This window comes from Calidris pugnax, unplaced genomic scaffold (assembly GCF_001431845.1).
Source record: "Calidris pugnax isolate Ruff unplaced genomic scaffold, ASM143184v1 scaffold111, whole genome shotgun sequence".
Taxonomy (NCBI): domain Eukaryota; kingdom Metazoa; phylum Chordata; class Aves; order Charadriiformes; family Scolopacidae; genus Calidris; species Calidris pugnax.
The window spans coordinates 1,815,797-1,840,664 of NW_015090872.1; the positions used below are offsets into that span (position 1 = coordinate 1,815,797).

The 24,868-nt window shown below is 37.1% G+C and overlaps 1 protein-coding gene across 1 annotated transcript in view; it reads right to left on the reverse strand.

Annotated features, from left to right (window-relative positions):
• RSRC1 (arginine/serine-rich coiled-coil 1) overlaps nt 1-24,868 on the reverse strand; it is a 187,837-nt gene that overhangs the window by 85,674 nt on the left and 77,295 nt on the right. Inside the window, exon 5 of the mRNA XM_014945888.1 lies at nt 4,042-4,078. Within this exon, the coding sequence (XP_014801374.1) occupies nt 4,042-4,078 (37 nt within the window). The remainder of the gene's footprint in view (nt 1-4,041; nt 4,079-24,868) is intronic.

A 24,868-nucleotide genomic window follows, 5' to 3' on the forward strand; every position in this document is an offset into this window, starting at 1 on the left:
AGTCCTGGCACCTCTCCTCAAAAAGTGCCTTCCCAGTTGCTGCCATCCTTGATTTTTTAAAGTGGAGGGCTAGAGACAAAATGGTTCTCCTGGCTACCAAAGTGGAAGTCCCGAGAGTATGTCCCCATGGTGAATTCCATGCTACATTGCCATTACTGTACCTCACCACGTTCCTGTTCTCCGCTAATGCTGCTTCATATCTCCTGGACTAAAGCTGCCCTCTCTAGAGGTGCCCCATCATTGATCTAACCCAGCAGGGGAAAATGGTCAAAAGCTAAGAATGGGGGTGAAAATTACAACTCCCCAAGAACACCATGGTGGTTTTCCTAAGGGATTTTTTGGGGGGTTTTGATGATTAGCATTTTATTAAAGGACATGTAAGAAAGAAGTACCTTTCAAAAAAAAAAAAAAGTGAAAAGTCTTGTTTTTGTGAAAATTACAACTCCCCAAGAACACCATGGTGGTTTTCCTAAGGGATTTTTTGGGGGGTTTTGATGATTAGCATTTTATTAAAGGACATGTAAGAAAGAAGTACCTTTAAAAAAAAAAAAAAAGTGAAAAGTCTTGTTTTCAATTAAATTCAATTTTATTGGGAAAAAACCCCAACCATCCAGTCAGCCTGACACTTCTTCAATACGAGAGAATTCAAGCTTGCAGAACATAATTGACCAGCATGGAATTGTGCCAGGATACCAAGATAAACATAATTACTCATATTAAGAGTGTTAATTAATTGTTTGTGAACACAAATAATTGGCTGCTTGGTTTCATAGCTCATTAGAAAGCCAACAATTCTATTAGACATTGCTGTCCAGTAGCCATACTAGGACCACTGAGCTGTAATCACCAGAAGTCTGAAACGCCGCCAGTGAGAAGTCAATCATTGAAATCAAGCTCCAAGAAAAAAAAAGTTATACCTAGTAAATAAGTATTAATACTTTCTGGATGAAGAAGGGGGTTTTTCTGTTCTGATTGGGGTTAGGTTTTTTGCTGGGTGTTTTTAGTTGGTTGATCGTTTGTGCCAATTTTGCTACCAAGCACCTCTTAAAAAAAAAACCAAAGAGCTGCCAGATGGAGTTAACCAGTATTAGTTACAAATTAGTGACCTTGATACAAATTACCTATGACACAGGGTGCAACTAAAAGTGTGAATAGTGAACTCCAGCAGCTTCCTTGGCAGCGCTACGCACAAGCACTGCGACAGGCGGCTTTGCAGGAGCTTCATCCGCACCTGCTGGGGGTTATTGATTAACACACAGCACAGGGAGCGCCTGCTTTCTTGGCAGACATGAACTATATTCTTACAAACCGCTGATGGGCTAAACAAGCTATTAATGACAGGTTGCTCTTCATCATTTCAAACGGACAGACTCTGCTGCTTGACCACAAGGACAAGCAGGTTATTGCTTTGAAATGTTATACAAAAGACACAAATAAGGTACCTCTAATGAATAAACCACACGTATGGCTCCGTGGTTCTTTTTTAGTGGAGCTATTAATAGAAAACAGGACCTATTCAGAGCTGCAGATATATAGTCATCTATTCCAAGATTTCTATAGTTCGTTAAAGTTTGTTACTGGGGAAAGAAATTAGCCAAGTATAATTTAGCAAATTACCGCCAACATTTTTTGGAATACAAGACGAATTCCTCTATGCTGAGAACTTGGAAGTTTCTTTTCTTAACTAGCTATAAAAAGAAATGCTTCTGAGCAGATAGAGCGATCAGTGGCCAGCAGGGAGTGGAGCTGGTCAGCAGTGACCAGCCCAGCTCCTCCCAGAGGGCCAGCTCTACTCCACTGAGAAACAGGCACATGACCCTGCTCCGAAGTTCTGCAATCTACAAAGTAAGTATTTTTGTTTATAAAAGCATCTGTTTTTAAATTGGAAGTATTTCCAAATAACAATTTGTAAAATATTTACCAAATTTTTCAACAGCAGGTGTTATACTACCTTCTTTCACTCCCGTGTGCAGCTGGGTGCTAGACAGCAGGAGGGCAGAAGCTACTTCAACAAGGGTAAGCAGTAAAATAGGCTGCAATCAAGTGAATGGGACACATATGCAGAAAAACCTAAAGGGAACATACAGACCCTATAAAGACTCCATCACAAGCTGTAAAACACCCTTTTTTACAGAAGGGATTAAATAACAGATTACCAAATCAATATAAAGACTTTTCTTAAGGGGTAAAAAGTTCCTTACAAGTATTTGGAGATGCAATAACACAAAATAGTAGAACCAGAGCAATCACGTGGCTTAATTCTTCTGAGGAATATCCCTGTAATTTGTTGGAGTCCAAAAAGTCTGACATAAAGTTGAGATATAAACCAGTTTCCAGCATGCACACTCTCACCTGTGAGTATCTTGGGAAACAGCCTTGAGTACCCATTCCCAGGACATATTTTCTAAGATCACAGGGGAAAGGAAAAATGTCTGAAACCTGGAGGTTTTTGACAGATCTTTCACAGAAATACAAAGCTGCTAATGTATTTAATGAAGCCAAATTTTACTCAAACATACAGGGAGCTACCCTGTAAAGAACTTAAGGTATCATTACCACGCAGAGAATCTCTCCCCCCGGACCCCAGAGAAGCCCTGAACACCAGTGAATGCTATTCCAGGTCCACCTCCCCCGCCCCAGGCTACTCAAAACCCATAGAGCCTCTTCCTTCGGCACCTCCTGGTTTGAGGTGACATTATAAATCAGACCTGCAGCTCCAGCTATTGCAGCACTCCCAATTTAGAAAAAGTACCAGTCATGGTCATCTGTCAAGACTACAGCATCTTTATAATGCATTAGAAAAATTCTCTGAACCCATCAGATTACAACTACCTGACACCAGCAGAGGAATGAAACATTTTAAAAATTTATTTAAGAGATTCAACTAGCATGCAAGGTACCAATGAAGCTAGCAAACAAGATTAATTTTCAAACTGCTCTAAGAACTATTCATAACACTCAGCTATTTATTCCATTTACAGATTCAAAATACTAGTTGCAATGGAACATTTAATATGCCACCATTATAAAGGGGAAACTGTTGACAACTATGCCAGAATATACATCCTTTTTATCCGCTGTTACTCCAAGAAGATATTGGTACACAAGCTCCTACAAATCATATTTCCCAAGTGATTCCCAAAATGGGAAGCATCAACAGAAAAGCAATTTTTTCAAATGCTCATGCTATACATTGTGATAAAATTTTATTTTAATAGCAGTATAGAACAGTATATATTATTAAGATATTATGTGGAAAAATTAAGCATGAACTTAAACACTTCTCATGATGTACTGAGATATACATGCTGTTAATAGTGAATATTTTGATTTAATGGGATTTAATAATCTGTTTAGATGAACTACTTAACGTTCTGATGATTGCTGATACTAACATCCTAGGCTCAATGAGGTTCAGACTGGTGACAATATTGTATTTTTTGCAGTTTTGATCAACTGATTAGTTTTTAATGCTAAGTATGTCTTGCCATCACTTGTGGTTTGAATATGTTTACTTAAACCAAAAATATTTTGCATCTCAATTATTATTTTATACTGCAGCACTGAATGGAATTTAAGCCAATACATTATTCATAAAGCAAAGACAAGAGAAAAAACAAAGCTGTGCACTTCTTTCAAAGACTTCAAATTACTAAAACATACCATATTTATGCATGCAATATTTGATTGTGTGTGTGTCTTTTTTTTTTTTATCACAAGTTTGTTGTTTTCAGATCAGGATATGCCAAAAATCCAACACCAAACAATTTTTGTTTATAATTAAGGCAATCATCAATCCAAGGATTGTAGTCCATTTTATTTCATCTCTACATCAAAAAAAGTAATTTAAAAAAATTAAAATTCCCTTGAAATGGTAAGATAAATGAAAATGTAAGTGCCTTCACATAATAACAGTAAGCTGACCCTCTGGGAAATGGTTGACTTTCTCAATTCAAGGTATTCAAAGCTCATTCAAAAGTGTTCATTTGGAATGCAGATATCAAAGATGATGCAAATGTTCAAGAGAAAATTAAAACTTACCAGATGTTCTAATCCAGCTTTGATGTTTCCAGAGTCCCTGTAACAGAAGAACAAAAGTTCTAAATAGTTGCTAAACCCTTGTCTACAATGATTTATGTTTAACTCAGAAATGCCAAAGCCATGTAATTTCTCGAGTGTGTAAAAATTTTACTTTTAATATCTTAATCATCACAATACCTAAAAAGTATTGATTATCCTAATGCATGACTAGAGAATCATTTAAAACCTCAAATTTCACCTGCCCTGAAATTGCTATAAACTGTAGCAATGCAAGAGGACATTCACTTAAACCCCAGCATTTTAATATCGTTACCCCTCTATTCACATTTGAATTAATAAAACAAGACAGTGGGTAATGCTACTTATCAAACGCACATTCAGTGGCTCAGAGTTCTGCTTTTCCAATACTTCCAGTAATAAAATTCTGTGACTACTTAAAAAAGTGTTGGAATGAATGAATCGTATATTAACTAACTAGGTCATGGCAGCCATACTGAAACTTTGCATTTTGCTCCTGACAGCTGAAAAAACTAGAAATGTACAGACACAAAAATAACATCGCATAAAGACAGGTACAAAAAAATTGATCAAACTATCAAAGTAAAAATACTGCAAAGCAAGAGAATTCAGAGGAAAATCAACACATCCTGCTAGGTAAAAAAAAGATAGTGTGAAAGAAAACCAAAGCAAGATAAATTAAAAAAAATATATAATCCTCAAATCCCAAGACACTACCCGAGGAGGCTGGTTTCTGCTGTCACTGACTCCAGGTTCTACCTGTTTCCCAAACTGGAACCATGTCCTTAGAGGAAGGTGGGCTGTAACCATGGCTAACAAGGAGAAACTGCCCCACGGGTATTACAGGAAATCAGTTATTGAACTATATAGTCTAGCATGTGTTTATATTTATAATATTAATTTTTCAACAAATTATTCAACTATATCAAACCACAGGAGCATAAAGCCCAACTAGGTTCCTCTACGACAGCAAACTGTGCAAGGCTGAGTCTTCCATACTCTTTAATACTTAGGCCAGGCTGTGTGAGGCAAAATGTGAAGGAAAGTATGAAATGCTATTAAATACCAAATAAGGCTGCATTCAACTACACATTTTACAGCCTTTCTGGTCTGTATTTTAGACTTTTTACAGAAAGATTCACTCATAATTTCATAAAGCTTTCAAAATAAGTCTCTTATGCACTTTTGTTCCACTTGAATATACCATGAATAAAGCAAGAGAAAAACATGCTTTTTCCTTACATCAGTGTTTTTTATTTTGCAACAAGAACTTATTATTCGGTACTTAAATAGAAATCATCTTCCACATCTATTTTTGAGGTGCTAAATGGTCTTAAAGAATTTAATTACTTTGGAAGCAGGATCCAAGCAGCTGATGCGAGGAGCTCTCAGCTCAGGGGATGAAACCTGCCCTGTTAGTGGGCTGTCTCCTGCCCTGTCCCTCGCACGACTTCATCAATATTTGTGCAACTCCTTTTGCCCTGTGCTGAAAGCAGCCTTAATTCAATTATAGGTCTCAAAACTGATAAAAAAGGTCCTGAAGTGGAAAATGCGAAGAGATTATTGGCAAATGAATAAAGATTTGTATCGAACTAACACACAGGAGTACAGCAGGGTTGTTTTTTTTTTTTTAATCATTCCCTGTCTTAAGTCTTCTGGGAACAGTGAGTTTCCCTTCCCCTCATGCAGCACATCGATTTCTGAATTAGACTGCAATATTAAATAATTAATATACTTGCCATGATTGATGTTTTGCATTAGTTGAATATTAGGTTATCAATCAAAATCCACTTGGTTTAATGTAATAATATTGAAAAAGTGTCACTGGCTGTTCATCCAATTTGTAGTTGAGGCAGCACAGATAGTAATATTGGTGTAACACAAGGCTCTAACGCAGGAAATGCAGTGGTTGAACATACATAAGGCAAATGTTATCAAACCAACCAGGACAAGGTTGAGGTTATCCTAAATAAACCTTGTGGCACCTGTCACTTCCAATGAAAACCTCCTTCCAGCCGGAGGCTGCTGTGCATCAATCAGCCGTGACAACTAGAGAAGCCATGGCATAATTTTATCTTTCAAGTTAAACAATAATTGTACAAATAAGGCTCTCATTAATACTATATTTCAAATATTATGTTCTACAAAATCAGACCTGTTGCTACAGCTCAGGCTAACACATAACCTTAGACGTCTACAGAATACCTTAATCATTTATACCATAAAACACTACAAAAAACCCACAAGAGCAGTTTTATGCACATCCACTATTATAATACTCCTGTAAAAGAACGCCATTAGGAAGTTATATTAATTTTATATCATTATCAGGTAATAATGTTTTATTCAACTCTTACACCACACAGTTCCCAACAAGATACGTATTTGTCTCTCAAACCGTCTCTACATTTTGCACTATATTTTTTGGTTCATTAGCCAACTCTGGATTTATTCTTGAGTTTTTCTTTTTTCCATCAGAGAAGGTCTGGAATTGTATTTCCCCAATGTAGTCAAGAAATTGTGCTATAAAATACTCATTGATGTGCACTTATTTTTAAATCATACATGAAAAACAGTAAGCATAATACTCAGGCTAATCCAAATGTTAGCTTTTGGTAATGCCAGGGGAGAAAAATTGCAGCTGAGCTAAATTTGAATCATGGTCATGAGGGACCTGTAACAACAAGCCAGGAATTCAATTAAGCAAGCATAGCCAGCTTCTGGATTGCTTAAAACCATAGTGTAGGTAACTAATTGAGGTAGTGTTAACTTATTAACGCTAGTTCCTTTGACAGTAAACTGAACTAAAATACTAATATTCACTAGCATTTGCTGAAAAATCACTATTTTAACTTAGACTTATATTCATGTTCATAGAAGTAAGTTCCTATATAAAACTAATTGTTTATCAAGGGAGCTGAAAAACATGCAATATCTTCAAAATATCTCAACTTTAGCTATTCAAAAGCAATACAAGATTTCACAAATAATTAATTTTTAATACACTTATAGCAGTTCCACATGGGAATTGTAGAACACACACTTGTTCTTGCACAACAGAGCTAAACAGATCACTGGGTCCATGTAGATACAGTACTCTTGAGAAAGGCACCCTCAAGAAGCTACACTCCTAACATCACACTACAATGCCAATGACATTTTTTTTACTGTGAGGCTACCTAAAACCAAAGATATCTCAGAGGTATTTTTACATATCACTAAAATAGGCAATTGAGGTTGTTAGTAGGTCCCTGTTGAACTCTTTAAAATGACAAACAATTATGAGAGCCAAGTTCAGTCTGTGCTGCTACTCAGATCAGTAGCATCAAACTGGAAGTATCCTGCAATTTTTAAAAAATTCATTCTAAATGAAAACAAACCACTTCAGTTCACACTCTTGGGTTGCTCTCACGTTGTTATCAACTTATTCTCAACACTTCCCTTATATTTGCAGTTAGTAATTTTCTTTGACATAGAAAGAAATTCTAGCTATTTCTTTGGTTAGAATCCATAATTCTATGGATTATCTGTATCTATGGATATTGTAGGATGATTCATGTTGAGGGGCCTCTGGAGGTCTGCAATCCCACCCCTTGCTCCAGGCAGGGTCAGCTCTGAGGCTGGACCAGGCCACTCATTTTTATCCAGGCTGGCCTTGACAGCCTAGTCTCCCTGGGCAGCCTGTCTTGCTAATTAAACATCCTCACTGGGAGCATCTTTCCTTCTCCCTTGTCCAAATGTCTCTCTCTCTCTTTTTTTTTTTTCCAGTCTGTGCTGGTTGCATCATTTCTCCCACCACACACCACTTCAGAGAGTCCTTCTCCTCAGTGACCTCCCCCCTCATCAGGCTGGGTGGCTGCTGTCAGGTGCCCTCAAAGCCATCTCTTTTCCAGGCAGAACCACCCCCAAGACTCTCAGGTCCCCTCACAGGACAAGTGCCCCAGCCCCTGACCATCTTGGTGGCCTGAACACCACACTAAACAGTCCCAATGTCCCCTTCTCCTCAGAAGCCAAATGAATAAATAAATCATCTCATCATTAGCAAGGCCTTTTGGCAGAATCCCCTCCAGTTCCACAACCTTAACTACAAGCTGCAAAGAACATGGTCATACACAGCATTTTGGATCAGGCTGCACCACTCCCTCAAATAAAGACCTTAAAACTCCACAACTTCATGAATGCCAATGTGTTAGCATTGTTGATCAGGCAGCGTTATCCCAAGTGGTCACAGATCATTTTCATAGAGCTCTCTCAAAATTTTCTTGGATCATTCAACAAGCACATCACACAATACTTTCAATAATCTGTCAAGTATAATTTAAAATTAATCACTTTTTTGTCCTAGGATTCTTCTTGGATGAAGATCTTCATAGTGAAAGACATTCTTGGAACAACCTCGTGTCTTTCTGTTCTTTACCCTCACATTAACACGCTTCTACTGCTTGCTGTCATCTAATGGCCTTCATTACAGGTCTTCCTCTCAGTAGCACACACACCTGCTGTTTTAATTTTGCATGTTGTCAATCCCCACATCAATTGCAGATTAGCAACATCAAAATAAACAGCAGAATCTCTTCAGAAGTCTTCAGAGCTTCTTTATGAACTTCACCAGGTGACAATATATTAAATACTCGCCAATACAAGCAACATGAAATGGGATAAACATATTATGCAAACCCCAGCTTGAGTGGTGGTATAGTCCCTCCTCCCACCTCCCTAAGCTCTGTGTTGAAGGTAGATAAAAGGAAAGATGACAAAAAGGAACAGAAGTATTCCTTAGATGTTAGGAATTATACCAAGGGGTATGGTGAAGAGGATGAGTGAGTCTACTCCCATAAACATCACAGCCACTGCCTCTCCTGACTTGAGCTTCTCCAGTTAGTGAGGAGAATAGGCTGGCCCAACATGGCCAAAGTGAGGAACAGTCATACTAAATGCAGCTATAGTGGAGGTGACAGCTATAGGAGAAGCAGACTAGTCAGCTATCTCGAAACCTTTCTTTTTGTATATCATCTTTATTTTAGCAGATTGGCATCTCAAATTCAATGAGGCCTTCTCCTCATCATTTTCTGCTTCTGATACTCATACTCCTCTCAAAGCCCATGTGCCAAGAACTAATCTAAAACAGATTCAAACAAGGCATTTATTATACTAGCCCTGACTACTCAATCTAGCAGCACTGTTAATGCTCCAAAATTTTGACTAAATCCAAGCAAACACCACCACCACCAGCCAGTAAGAATCTCCTTGCTCCCTCAGAATGTGGAAATGCCCCATCTAAAACTCTGGCAAGATCGTCTCTCCAATAGCGAGTTTAAAGGCCAATATCTCATTACTTCCCAGGTTAGAGCTGGGCTCTCTATATTCCTGGGAAGAAGAAAATTAGGTTTCCACGTGATTACACGCTATTTAATTCTACCCTGGGATATCCCAAGATAGAGAACTGCTCCCTCACTTCTTATTTTAGACATTCAATCTTTGCTGGATTTACTTTCCACAGCCTCAAAAGTCTACAATTAGATCGAAGGTGTTCCAGGCATCAAATATTATAAGAGAAGGAAAACAAGGAATATTTTTTTCCCCCCACTGAAGTTTTTAATGTTTTTCTAACTTTCATCTCACATGCACATTTTGGAATAAGGCATCATGTATACTCATATATACACAGTTTAATCACAACTGGATGGGTAGCCTGAATGATGCATTTGTGACCTTATCACTGTTTAGTGATTCATTTACACAAACATTTAAACCATATTATATTCTGGAATAGCTTCACTGACTAATCGTAAACTCACACAACATGCCAGACATTGAGTGTAAAACAATCATGGCCAGATCATGCCTTTTTTCAATTCCAGAAAAAGAAAAGTTTCGCATAGAAAAAACGTATTTTCTCCCTGTCAGCAACAATTAGAATGAAAGCACACAATTGCTTCATTTGCATGGTGACTGTTCCGAAGACACTACATATTTGAAGTTCCTCCCTGAGCCAGCTTGAACTTAAGCTTCAGAGTCAGAGAATTCTGGATGCAGTTTTTAGAAATAGATACCCCCATCATATTTCACCAAATTTTATAGGTTTTGTATTGTTGTGCTTCCTGTAAAATTATAGGCTGGTGTTTCCAAATCTGACTTCAGACCATAGATACTTATTTCAGTAGGCTTTGAAAGTCACAACAAAGATTACATAAAAATCTAAGCCCTATGCCTGCCCTCTCCTTGGACACCATCTTTAAGAGGACACTGGTGATTCTCTTGGGTGAACAGGTAAATTCCCACCTACTGACTTTTGATGACAAGTCAGTCCAATGCCACACCGGTGGTCTGGCAGAACTGCATGTAAGGACTACGTAATTTGCAGAAACAGAACAAAAAATGCACTACATTTCAACACTACTACTTAACATCATCTGGGTTATAAAGAAAAACCTGAAAAGTAGGGCTATATTTTTTGTAGCCATAAGTGGAAGTTACATCAAAGGGAGTATACAAAAGGCAAGAGGAGAAAACCATAAAAGCAAGCTATTTCCTCCCGCCTCTCCTATACAAAGATGAAGGAAAAAATTTTGAGCTTTTTATAAGTAACCAAATAGCATACCCAAACCATATTACTAATAATGAAAATCAAAATCCTTGCAATCTACTACTTACATATGTTATACAAAGATTCTCAGCACCACATGCACCTTAAAGAGGATACGTTGACAGTTGCAATGGCTTTAAGAGTTGTGGCTTCTTGCATCTAAAACCCCTCTTTTCTTGCATTATTGGAAGATCCAAGCAACCAAAATGATTACGAAATAAAATAGTGAAAATAATTTAGTGGTGCAATGCCAACATTAGAAATGGTTAGGGAATGGTTAGAGAATCCTTCACTTTGACTGCTAGAAAACACACCCAACCTATTTTTGAAAAAGTGTGGAACGTTGTTTTGCTCTTTCTTAATATCAGATGCAAATGGTCTGGAACTGATCCTGAAGCATAAAGACTCCAAAGCTGGTGGTGCTGTGCTCAGTGGCTCCCTTGCTCCAGTCAGCCAAAGGATTTATTTCACTCAGGGAAAAAAATGGTAAGAAGTTTGGCCAATTACTAATTTAAATGTAATAAAGATTCAAGAAGATCATATGAAGGTCACTTATCAAAACCAGGAAGAAAAGCACAAGTCACCCCCCCACACACAAACACATACGGAATAACTTGGAACTGCTGAAGAACTCAGCAGAATATAATGCAGGCTAAATTGAATCATGCTAAAACCAGGGACTTTAAACAGGACACAAGGTGAAACAATTTCCATAATATGTTATCCTAGCGAGAAGAAAAATCAGTACCCAAGAGACCTTATCAAATATTCAAGAGGGGGAAAAGAAAAATATATAACCCTGGCTCACAGAGTAAAATTCAAGATTTTATGCAACTGAAATAAATACTGAAACTACATAGAAAGGGGGAGAGCAAAATACAGTGTTGATAGAATCAATATTTTCAAACAATCTCCAAAAAACCACCCCCTTTTTTCCTTAAGCATTTCACAGATAAATGAGAGGCAAAATAACTACCACAAAAAGCTCCCAATTCTGCTTTACCAAGACTTCAGGTCAGATATGGAAAACCCGTAAGTTATCAAAGCAGTCTTTATCTTGGTTGCCAGTTCAAGCCATTCCTCAGATAAACCTGGTAACTCATAGGACTTCATAACAGTAAAGTCCTTGGAGTTTTTAGATGTGCAGTGATTTTTTGTTGGTTTTTTCCCCTGGGTTTTGGTGGGTTGGATTTTGTCCTCCTGTTCTGTGCACGGGGTTCCCTTCACAAATAAGTAAAACCTTGTTAATCAACGTTTGCATTCCCAGCAAACATAAGCAATTAAGCTTCGGGCTTTGGAATGTCACTGTCTCTGTTAACCAGATTATTTGGTAGTCTTAAACAAATTAGACAACTTTGGCCTGTTTTACCTTTTCTGTAATATTATTTAGTAGATATTCAATTAAAACACATCCTGTAGGTGAAAGTGTATGAAAACATTTCCGTAATGGACATTAGTGGTAGTAGGAAGTGTTGCTAATTAGCCTCAAAGTACAAAATAGATTACAAAAGTAGCAAAAAGCCCAGCAGTGTAAATGCACAGAACGTTGCACTGAATATTAAACAAAGCAGAGCAAGTTTTAATGCTGGTAAGCATAACTATGGTAAAAACTCTCTGGACTAGTAAAGAGTGTTACAGGTTAATGAGGAACATATAAAGAGTGCACAATAATTATCATACCTAACACCTTACCATCTGTGTTTGGATGACTGCAGAATATAAACACAGTTTATCAGCATTAAGTCTGAAACTAATTACACATGTATTTCTATTAGCATACTGTTAGGATAAATATTTAAAACGTTAGATTTTCCTCAGCTGCACTCAGCTTTCAATATTGAAGAATATTAAATTTAAGTATAAGTCAGTGAGAAAATTTAAATGTTCTAAGCACTAAAACAATTTGAGTACAATCAATTTTCCATTTTCTGAAAGCTTCTAAATCCTCCTCATTCACCCAATTACTACTGTACTTAACCTAATGAAATTTTATTCTGCAGGAACAATACTATTCTTAAACAAATTTTTGAAAAATATAAGATTAAAAACTTCTAGACAAAGAATAAACTCCTAGAGAAAAGATGCAAATAAAATTACTATCATAATCTTTTGTTTTTTATTTGCAAGTATAAAACTGAAGAGAAACAAAAGCATGGAACATAGCATCTGTCATATCAGAATATAAAAAGATGATCCTGGCACAAAATGAAAAAGCTCTAATTCATTTGCAAATCAAGCCTGCCAGTTCTATTTCAAGCTGGCGGTAACTGTCAAGAGTTAACAAGATAATCACTTTCAATCCTGCCTTCAATGGTACATTACACTGTTATTCCATTCAATAAGGCCGTTCTTTGGGGCACTAGATGAATGGTTTTCATTTCTAACTCACACAAAAAGTTGCAAAAAAAAAAAATCCATGGGGCTTAAGAAAGAAATCCCTTTATGGGCATTTATCTGCCGGCACTTGCTTTTAGGCAAAATGAGATATTTGGATACATTGGTGTCCATTCACTTCCTCTATTCCTCCAGGCCCTCAGTCTGTTGATAAAAAAAAAAAAAGAAAAAAAGAAAAAAAAGGCACAGAAGGAAACCTCAAGCCTGTTTCATTTTTTTAAACTATCTATGCACATTAAACAAGTTCTCTAATAATGTTTTGTAAATACTTCAAGAATACGCAGCTCACCACACATTGAAATGACGTTGTGTTTGAATGGATCCATGTTTGTCTAAATTCATTACAAACTGCACAAAAAATAGCAAATGCTCATGAAAATTGTGTTTAAGGAAGCAATAACAAGTTCCTCACTAAGTGTTCAATAAAAATAAAGTTACCAAGTAAAGGCACACTACCTATGAAACAAGTTAATCTAGAATTTGTCTGTACTAATTACTTGTAAATATTTTTTTAAAGATTCTGTGCTACGCATTCTTCCCCAAAGAATAAGATCTTATAGAAGTTTAATAAGTTATTAAGCATTTAAGGCTTTTTTGCTGGCACACAACTTTCTACTATCTCTGCAAGGAAAAAAAAAAAAAAAGCAAACTTCATGCTTTCACTCACTGCTCAAAATTGATATTGTAAGATACTACCTGCATGTTAAGGTTGTATTGCACAGGTAGGCATTCTATTATTGAATATTCTATAGTGACAACTTTAATCTTCTATGCCAAGTTTAGAAACAAATCACTAATTTTTTATTTTTTTTTTCAGTCTTTAAATCCTCATAGACTGTTCACAAAACAAAGCTAATACCTATCTTTATTTTCTTAACTGAATTAAGCTTATCCAGCCTCGGGTCTGTTACCCATAATCAGCACGAACAAGCACACTGTCAATATCCATCTGTAGATACTTTTTATTTATTTTTTTAATAAAAATAAATAACATTCTCCTCAAAATCAGGGCCCCATCTTGCCAGCCACTACTTATGTTATTTGCATACCTTACAAAGAAGATTTTGATCATCTCTATAATCCATCACTACAAGTCAGATAACTTTTTTTCATACACCCCTCGTGCAAATGCTCCTTTATAGTAAGAGTTTCTTTTATGAGATATCTAAACACCAGAAGTTACTGGCGGACTCACAGGCTTTGGTTTTGTTCTTTGCACTTCAAAAGTTTCTTCAGAGGTTCTAAACAGAGAGATGGTCTTATAATTAAAAAAATACTTTATCAAAACCAAAAACTGTATTAGCCTGTATTTATGTAGCATTAGAACATAGTCATTTTTGTTGCCTCTGCTTCCCAAAAAGAAGGAATATAAAATAAAAATGAATTGAAAGTTCAAGATCCTTCCAAAGTATGTGAAAGAGCACAAGATGTTTCACTTAGAACACAAATGAATAGCAAATGAACAGATAGCAGGTCATGGCTTTAGGTAAGACTAATACAGTCCCAAAAGCAGGAGGCTGCTGCAGGAATTTGGGATGCGTTTCCTTCCTCCCTAGTAGCAGTACATCACTGGTACTGGTTAAAAGTAACAATAGATTAAAAAACAAACAAACAAAAGACTGCAACACCAAACCCACTCTCTGTTCTGTAAAGCCTACATTTGGAATAAAAAACTAAGATTAGCAGCAGACTACCTCTTCATTAAAAGGTAGGTATTTGTTTCTAGCATTAACAAAAAGATTAATTTCCACAGCTCAGATGAAAGACCAGGATGACCCAACAGTCCCAGGGCACACACATTTTAAGGCCAAAGAGTGAGAAATGGTAGTTTCACATTGCCATTATTACCAAAGACGTGTGCAGCGCTTTGGCAACCGTGGTCAAGTTCAGCTGAGACCCACAAAGTGCCACTTTACTGACATTCCACCGCTTGCGACTGCATTTGATCCCATTTTAGCACACTGAAACCTCGTGCTTTTTTTAGGCATCACTGTTGAGAGGTATAAAAATCCAATTTGTAAATGCTTTTTCACTGTTCCTTTTTGTGTCCCTGCAGTTTGATTTTGTCGCTTTAGTTTAATTCCTCTATATTCTTTCATCTGGCCTGAATTTATCTCCCTAAGGAAGGCAGGGGTATGCTCAGAATATACTCTAAATGTTTAAAATATGTTTAAATGTCAGACGGACAGAGGATTTCATTCCTATAAAAGATAAAAAAAAAATTCCTTCTCCCCCAAAAAGCAGATCTACTCTATCTCCTCAACTACTTCAGCTAACACAGCTTGTAGCATTTCTGGTCATGAGAGACTTGAGTTTCAGGTTGTATTTCACAATTAAACAGCTTATTTCTATTACAACTCAACATAGCTCTAAAGAAAGCCTTTACAAGTCTTGGGGTTTCCACAAAACAGCCATTCTAAGCACCCCAAGCACATGCTGAGAGGCAGGAGTAGCTCAGAAGATCCTCCAACAGAAGTCTGCCATGAGGGAGAAGCCCCTGTTGCTATACGAATAACATGAGCAAATCTGGACATATTAAAAATAAACCTGAAGGATTTCATAAACCCATAGAATGGTTTGGCTTGGAAGGGAACTTATAAGTCTGCCATGAGGGAGAAGCCTCTGTTGCTATATGAATAACATGAGCAAATCTGGACATATCAAAAATAAACCTGAAGGATTTCATAGACTCATAGAATGGTTTGGCTTGGAAGGGAACTTAGAGATCATCTAGTTCCAACCCCCCTGCCATGGGCAGAGGAAACCTTCCATTAGACCAGGTTGCTCAAAGCCCCATCCAGCCTGGCCTTGAACCCCTCCAGGGATGGGACAGCCACAGCTTCTCTGGGCAACTTGGGCCAATGTCTCACCACCCTCACAGTCAAGAATTTCTTCCTAATATCTAATCTAAATCTCCCCTCTTACAGTTTGAAGCCATTACCCCTCGTCCAATCACTACATGCCCTTGTAAAAAGTCCCTCTGCAGTTTTCTTGCAGGCTCCCTTCAGACACTGGAAAGCTGCTATAAGGTCTCGCCAGAGCCGCCTTCTCCAAGCTGATCAACCCCAATTGTCTCAGCCTGTCCTCACAGCAGAGGTGCTCCAGCCCTTAGATCATCTTCATGGCCTCCTCTGGACCTGCTCCAACAGGCTCATGTCCTTCTTATGTTGGAGGCCCCAGAGCTGGACACAGCACTGCAGGGGGGGGGTCTCAACAGAGCAGACTGGAGGGGCAGAATCCTCGCCCTGCTGGCCATGCTGCCGGGGATGCAGCCCAGGACAAAGGTAGAGCTTAAGTTGTTCAAGCTTGATCGGAAGTTATCGCCTTGGCCACAAATATTTCATCAAAATAGAAAAAAATAATAAATTGATTGAAAATCTCAAACATATCTGACCCAAATCAAGCCTAACAGGCAGTGACTAAAATAACCAGAAAGAGCTTTAAAATGAATGGGAGAGTTAGAAAAAACCATAACAAAACAAAACCAACTAATTGAAGCTTATGAAGAAGGCGGCTCAGAAGAAGAGGAGATCGACAGAGATCACTGAAGTGGTCCTACAGCAGCTCCTACTTCAGCACCTTCGGTTTTACAGCATTCAGTCCAAAACACTGCTGGTCACCTGAATGCTAACAAATCACCAACGACTGTAAAAGCACTTTTACAGACATGTCAGGATCAGAGCTTCAAGTATGTCTTGACGATAATATTTCAGTATTCAAAGACCTTCAGAGTTCTCAAAAAAAAAAAAAAAAGTCTGTCACGCTTGGACCTAGTCACAGAGGATTTGTACCTAACACAGCTACATCGAGATTGTAGAGAACAGGCTAATTTATTAAATTATCTGACAAGGCTAACAGTTCTCTTGATTCCAAGAGCAATTAACTCTCTGCTAATTCAACAGCAGCACTAGACAACTAACACTAATGGGTCTGTATCTTGCTTATTTGTTATTTCTTTCTCCAGCATTTGTAATGGCCTCTGACTATATAATTTACAAGTCTGTTATTATTTGAGAACATTAATCAATGCTAAAATTGCTTTTGGTCTTGTGCTTATTACACATCTGCTTCTCAGAGAGAAACTTCAGAAGCAATAGATTTATTGAGGACATCGCTATGTCTGTGCTGAAAACACTGATACTGTCTAGGATCTGATGTCCAAAACATCATGGTGACTTAAGGAAACCAGAAAAGATCTACAAGTTCCAGTATATCACAACCTATATTTTATGTAGAAAATCTTACATCCTAAAAAAAACCCACCAAGTAATGGTGTCTAAACACTTCATGCTGGTTGAGTTGCACAAAAACCTCCTTAAGGCTTCATATGTTCTTTAATGGTTAAGTCTACTGTTCTTACCACATCACATTGGTCTTACTCATTTTACTCCCCAAAAAGCTTGCTTTCATTAATATGCCTTTAACCTTTTACTACCATGAAAAACTAACATCATTTATTTTATTTGGCATTTATCATTCCCAACCCTTCCCAGAGAAAGTCTCCAGTGAACAGGGAGAGCAACACTGGCTCTGCAAGACGGAGAAAACTGCTGAGAAGTGGCCAGCCAAAGTCTAGACCAGAAATCTTGCTCGGCATTTTGTATTTTGGCATTCCTTCAATGAAATTAAAATAATTAGTGTTGCACACTACTGATTTACCACCATGTGGACCAAAATTAGAAGAAAAGACAAAAATATAAAACATGTCTCATTCTACAGCCAAGATTTCCCTCAAAGCTTATTTTTCTAATATGAAGCCAAGAGATTCCTGAAAAAATTAAGTACCATAAACATGGCAGGCTCCAAGGAAATTTGGATCTTAAGCAATTTGGAGCTTGAAGGTTTAAACCAGCACCTCCTATTGTACCTGCAAATATTAGAGGTAAATTGAAACATGCTACAAAACCAACTTCTGAACAAATAAGCAACCAGATCATTCAACAGCAGCAATTTCTAGAGGATTCATAGACCATAGAGGAAGACCTGGAAATGTGGATGATCAGGCTGATGACTGATCAAACACTTCTGGTGGAAAGAATTTCTAACCTGCAAAAAAACCAGTGAATATCCAATAACCACCTCAAGTTACAAACCTAACTAGCCAACTGTAGCCACATATCACAAAGCCAACTTCAAGTTTGCAGCAGCACTGTTCTCTGGTCTACTCTGGGGAGATGTTAGAGCTAGATGGCTATTAGTTCATAGAAGTTACCTTAATCCCTACATTTTCAGCTGTACCCTCAATTGCAGTTCACCTCAGTTAACATCACTCAGGACAGGAGATATGCTGAACCTACACAGACCTCCCTTGACAGACTTTTTATCCAGGCAAGACAACGAATTCTGCAATGGAAATGATTTTATCTGATCACACATCCCCTCCAGCACTCACCTACCTGGCTGCTCATGAAGAACCTCCTGAACCATTACAGACTAATGCTCTAAGACAAGCCAAAAGTGGTGCTGAATTACATTAAAATGTTAATTTTTCCAGCAAAGTAAAGCAGACAATTCAGGGTGGCAGCCTCAGCCATTCCAGAGTTAGTCCCCCTTGTGTGTGAATCAAGCTTTGATACTCTTTCAAAGGAGGAGCAGACACTACTGCAAGCAACCCCTTCACTAACGGAAAACTTTGCCTCTCTATTCTACTACCAAATTTTTCCCTGCTTTATTACAGTACTGTTCATATTTGTCTTATTTCACTTTTTAAGAAATTTATCACAGACAGTGTTACCACTGTTACACAGATTAACATGAGTACTTAAGCTACCTACTCTTAGAAGACCACAGTAGAGAATATTGGAGTATCCCTGCTCTGGAAGACATTAAAGTCAGACTTAAGAAAAAATGATTATTAAAAAATTCAGAAAACAGAATGACAGTACAGACTGACAGACAGATCTACAGACATCGCTGAAAAAAACCCAAAACCCAGTGTATTGGCTCGTCTCCTAGATTTTCAGTTTTGGCTGAAAGTTACAATTGCAATATACAAAATTACTTTGTCTTGCAAAGAAGTGCCAGAAACCAGTGTCCCCAGAAACTGCAACTGGAACCGTTCCAAGCAATCAAACGCATTCATGTAACAATGGTCACCGAGTGGCCTTTTACACAATGGCATGGCAGGATAAGCCACCTACTTAACTTTCTGTTTAAGCAAGATATTGGAAAGTTACGTGAACCTTTGCGCATAATAATTTTCAGTCATTCAAAACAGGTCAGGATGCCGTCCTAACAACGTAAGCAAACAACATTTATATATACAAATATATAAATATCTCCTTCCTCTGGTCATTGTGGCTTTCAGTCAACAAGGTCAGTCTGTAAGGTTAGTATTTGGATGGGTAACTGTCATGCCAGTATCAACAACAGATAATGAAAGCAGAAGAAACTGCAAGAATCAACTGAAGAAATTTTAAAATAAAATTAAAAACCTTGTACCTACATGCAATAGAGGGAAAAATAGTTTATTTAGCTATGCATATTTTTTTGCCCAGGAGGAGAAAGAAATACAGCAAAACCAACACCTAAGGTAAACAAAAATGTTCAAACTGTATATACAAGATGGGTAAAATCATTTCAGCCATGGAGAAAAATTTGCAAACTCTTCCTGATATCTGGGATTTAAGATGGACTCTTTTCCTTGTACATCAGTAATGCCAGAAGTTGCACAAATCAATGGAAAAAATATCCGTAAAATGTCCAATCTTTGTACATATGGCATAACCTAGCACATATTTCTTGGTGTACTACAAAAGCACAAAAAAAAAAGAATAAAAAAATTGGTCTTCTTAGAGGCTTTGCTTTTGCCCGATCTATGTATGGCACCTACGTCATTCATCATGACCACAGTAACGAGGAAGGCTGAAATTAGCACTCTCTAGAGCATCTATACCCTTGCAGGATGTCAGCAGATGTGATTGTTGAATGACAAAAAGCCAAGTGCTGAGAAATATTTGAGAATGCTATAATAGCCCAGCACCAGGTAGACTTTTTTATTTTAAATTAAAATATAGACCCCAAAGTCATAGCCAAGGGAATTCACTATCTCTTGAATGTGGAATTTATCTGAATGCAATTACTTTACTCTTTTTAGCTCCATTTGACTTTGAACTAAACATCAATTAGTGCACAAACATAACACTGCAAGATCTGTTAACTCCGATACTGATTTTTCTATAAAAGGTCTAAAGCAAATTTATTGGCCTTCATTTAATAGCTCTCAGCAATCACAAATATCACACATGAAAGCTCAACTTCATTTTCCGATGGTCACTTAAACCCTTAATTCTCATGATAAAACTCTCTCAGTCTTAGTTTTAAAACCCTTAAATTAGCAAACAAGACACCACATAATATATGCTATAAGCATAGGTCTTCTCTGAAAAGCTGGGACCTTCAAGTGCTTCAGCTGCGATACAAGCCATTGAGCCATGGCCAATATAAGCTAATTTGAATAATCAATATGACAACCTTATTTTTCTAATGCAAACAGGATTGATACAGTAAGGTGTCTCACTGCCACATCACAGTCATGGCCTCTTTTAACCCCTAATTAGATTTAGGCGATTATCCCTGCTCTTCCTTACAAGTGTACAGCCCGGATAAGAGATGACAAAAGCTATCTGCCACTTACTCAGCCTTTGCAGACTGCAGGTTATCCAGGGAGATACAGGGTAAGATCAGCAAACAATTGTTATTCATATCATCTACAGTTTTAAGATAGTCACAGTTTTCCATACATGCTAAGTGAAAATAGCCCAGAGCATTAGGTAAATGCAAAACGCTTAAGAACATCAGGGTTACACAGATGGAAATTCAAGGTGATGTTAGGGAATTATGTTTAATTCAAATTGGTTATCACAAAGAAAACTATCTAGCAATGATTTTCTTTTTCAGACAGGAAGCGGTGAGTTTTCAATAGATTTGTGTTCATTGTTCATTTGTGTGTAACACTGAACATTTTACACAGCTATTTCAAAATAAATAAATAAATAAAATTAATAAAATAAATAATAAGAAAATCAATCTTAGAAACAGCAATCCCAATAGAATTACATAGCTAAACAAAGTACTAACAGACAGAGAAGATCTATTACAGAAATGTAATCACATTTCATTTACAAGAACTCTTATCTCAAGCACTTAAACATAAAATTTAAACAGTTTTCCATTTTATTGTACTCAGTATTTGAGCTAATAAGATATAAAAGTATAATCATGTTAGCAACATTTCTATTGCATTACATAAACACAGTACTAGATTAAAGGCAGACCAGGAAAAAGAAAGCATGATGTTGCATATAAAACTAAACACTTTATTCCTCCTGGCAGAAATACATATCACTGGTATCATGTGTGAAAACTGCCACGCTAAAATTAGATCATATGGTCACAAAATGTCTAGTCCTAATCTGACTAAACAAAAAAAGTATTTCTGTACGTACTATCCATATGTGAACATGCTGAGTAGGCTTTTGCAACTAAAAGAAGTAGTCCCCTCTAGTATGCTTTTATTAGCAGGCTATGCAATCACAGAACTGGAAGGATCATTTATCCAAGTCAGGTGCAACCCACTCACAATTGGAGTAAAATTTTCAGAATTGTTTGAAAGACATTTGAATATCACTTTGAAAATCACTGAAAGGTAATATATTTTTTAAATGTATTACATACTGTGATAATAAACACCCTTCATCAGCAACAGTCTATGGACTACAATATAATCTCTGCATTGCTGCTCTGGGCTTTATTTCCCATCAAAGAATCACTGCTACTCTTCACTCACTCTTTTTTGCTCATGGTCAGAAGCAGCAGGGCACTGTCTTCTCCTCAGTAATCCCACCAAGAAGCTACCTTGACGTCTAAGAAACCAAACATCATGGGGACCTCTTTTATGCAGCAAACACAAAACAATATTCATCCCAGATTTTTATCCATGCTTTAAGGCTTTTTACTTGTTACTATTAGTTAGGTCCAAACCTTTCAACAATTTGTTAACTCACTTTTCCTAATAAAGGTTCCAGATATGGTCCCCTTGAAACTGTACTATTTAATAGTCCGAGCAGCAATGCAGAAACTATGGATATGTGCTTTCTCACAACACTTCCGATGCATGACCCTACCCATGGTCCCTGACATTTCTCTTCCTCTGAAAAAGAAAAAAAAAAAAAAGGAAAAGAAGTTTAACAATTTCTTTATGCAACATACTACAAATTTAAGCCGCCTTCTGACAATGCAATGTCATACCTGAATGTTCTACTACTTTAAAAACAAAGACCGCAAAGCTCTGGTTTTGCCTAAAAATAATCAACTAAATAAATATATAAATTAGTAATGGAAGAAAAATATTCTTTTTCTACTTGGGTTATTCGAACTTGTGAGAAAATCCATTTGTGGAAAATCTTATTTTAACTTCATTCCATAAAATTCTCATTAACTTGCAGAAAAAAATACAAATTGTGTTCCCTATAAAAGTTTTCTGTAGGCTGGATAAAGAAAGGTGATAAAAATGGTTTAACACAGAGAAAACAGTCAGCATGAAAAATTGTTCCTGCTTCTTTTTAGTTGCTTTTGAAGTTTCCCATCGGCCTGCTTTGCCTTCTCAAAAAAAAAAAAAATCCTATAATAATTCAGAATCTTTCCTGTTTGCTAATACAATTAGCAGTTACACAACCGTGGGGGTTTTCTGTACTCAAATTTCCAGTACAGAAATGGAATGGAGAGGAAAAACAAAACATCCATTGTAATGGGGTGGTTCATAGCAAAAATCTCTTCAGTCTCACAACCCCCCCAAAGCACCTAAAAGCACCTAACGAACCCTCCAGCAAGGAGAGGTGCAGTCCGACACTCCCTGCAGTCAATGGCATGGGGCTCTGGGTTTCATCCAAGAGGTTCAAGTCTCTCTGCAGATGGATGGTTTGCTGTTGTGGATTCCAGTATCCCACAACTCCTGTGCCAGCTCAGGAAAAGGATCTCTGGCACACAACTCATCCCTGTTAATTCAGAGCACCTTCCCTCCATGTCAAATCACTTAAAATTTTGTGTTTCAGTGCAAGTCTGATAAGCTTGAGATCAGAAATGCTTTCTGGAGGTAGGTTAAAAGGGGGCCACTGGGGACATGACATATGGTGACAGTATCAAGGAATGTGGACTTGTTTTCAGATACTGGCCTAATACAACTTCAATATATAACTTCATTAAAAATATATTATCAGCAGTTGCAGCCTACTTTGGACTGAATAACCTGACCATCTTCAAAAGTGTTTGCAAACCCACACAGTGCAGCCTCCACTCAGCAGGGAGCAGCATAAATATATTACTCAATCTTAATTCTTAGTTAAAGTGCTTAACTTTTAGAATCAGATTAGTGACAATTTTAACTTCAATTTCTCAAAACCCAGGCAACTTTGTCAGAAGGTGAGAAGTACAACCATTTCCATTATTCAGAATACATTATTAAGAAAGTGCAGAGTATAATTTTCAAAAATAAAAAATCACGAGTGTATAAAATCTCAAGCATTTAACATCTAGATCTAAATATCTAACAGCAATCCACAGAGTTATATCCTGAATGCTCAAAAAAAAAAAAAAAAAAAAAAAATGAGAAGTACAACCTAAAAATAAAGCATTTCCATTATTCAGAATACATTATTAAGAAAGTGCAGAGTATAATTTTCAAAAATAAAAAATCACGAGTGTATAAAATCTCAAGCATTTAACATCTAGATCTAAATATCTAACAGCAATCCACAGAGTTATATCCTGAATGCTCAAAAAAAAAAAAAAAAAAAAAAAACACATAATTTCCCGTTACCTGTATTCTTGTCTGCTTTCCTTCCTCTCTGTATCGTGCCCACCACTGAACAGAACTGAAAGCTAAACTGCACTGCAAGGAAAAGCTGCCAAACAGCGAGAGCTTAAATGCAGCAATGGAAGCTAAAATATGTCAGTCCAGCCTTGCACACAGTGGAAGGGTAAAAAAAAAAAAAACAAAACAACTGAGAAGAGTTGGTGGGAAGAGAAAAACAGTTTAAAGTTCTTAACGTGCTGCAATATGGAACATTCAAAAAAGTGCCTTTGTGCTTTTTTTTTTCCATTTATAAATTGTGTTTTAATCTATATTTATTGAAAATAAGCAAGCAAAACCCCTGATGTTTCCAATTAATATTGGTGCAGCTATTTCTCAAGAGGAGAGATCTATTATATAACCTTTACAGTTAATGGAAATAGCTTTCAACAAGCTCTGGGGCCTAACGTTTGTTTTGTTTTATTAAAGAAATTAATTGGTGGATTTTAATCTTTTGTCCTCCTCTATACAAAACACATCGTGACCTTTTAAATAAGATTTAATGTCTCCCACTACATATAAGCCCCTACCTTCTCTAAACCATCTTCATGCCGCTGTCTTACAGACGACCTGCCATAAATTAACTCCCAGTAGAAACAAATGCTGGAGCATTATCTAAAATTTCATATGGAGATTGTGCCATAGGAGGTTTTTTTAAACACTATTTAACATGGCCAGGAAATAAAGATTTTTACTTTCACATCAGAATTCCTTAAAAAAAAAAAAAAAAAAAATCAATAAATTACAGTAGATCTGTGCCTCTGTTCACAGAATCACAGAATCAACATGGTTGGAAGGGACCTCTGAGATCATCCAGTCCAACCTTAAAAAAATAAAAACACAACACCCCACCACATCACACCCACCCACAAACCAACAATCTCAGGCACTAGAGCATGCCCTGAAGAGCCACGTCTACACGTTTCTTAAATACCTCCAGGGATGGCGACTCCACCACCTCCCTGGGCAGGCTGTTCCAG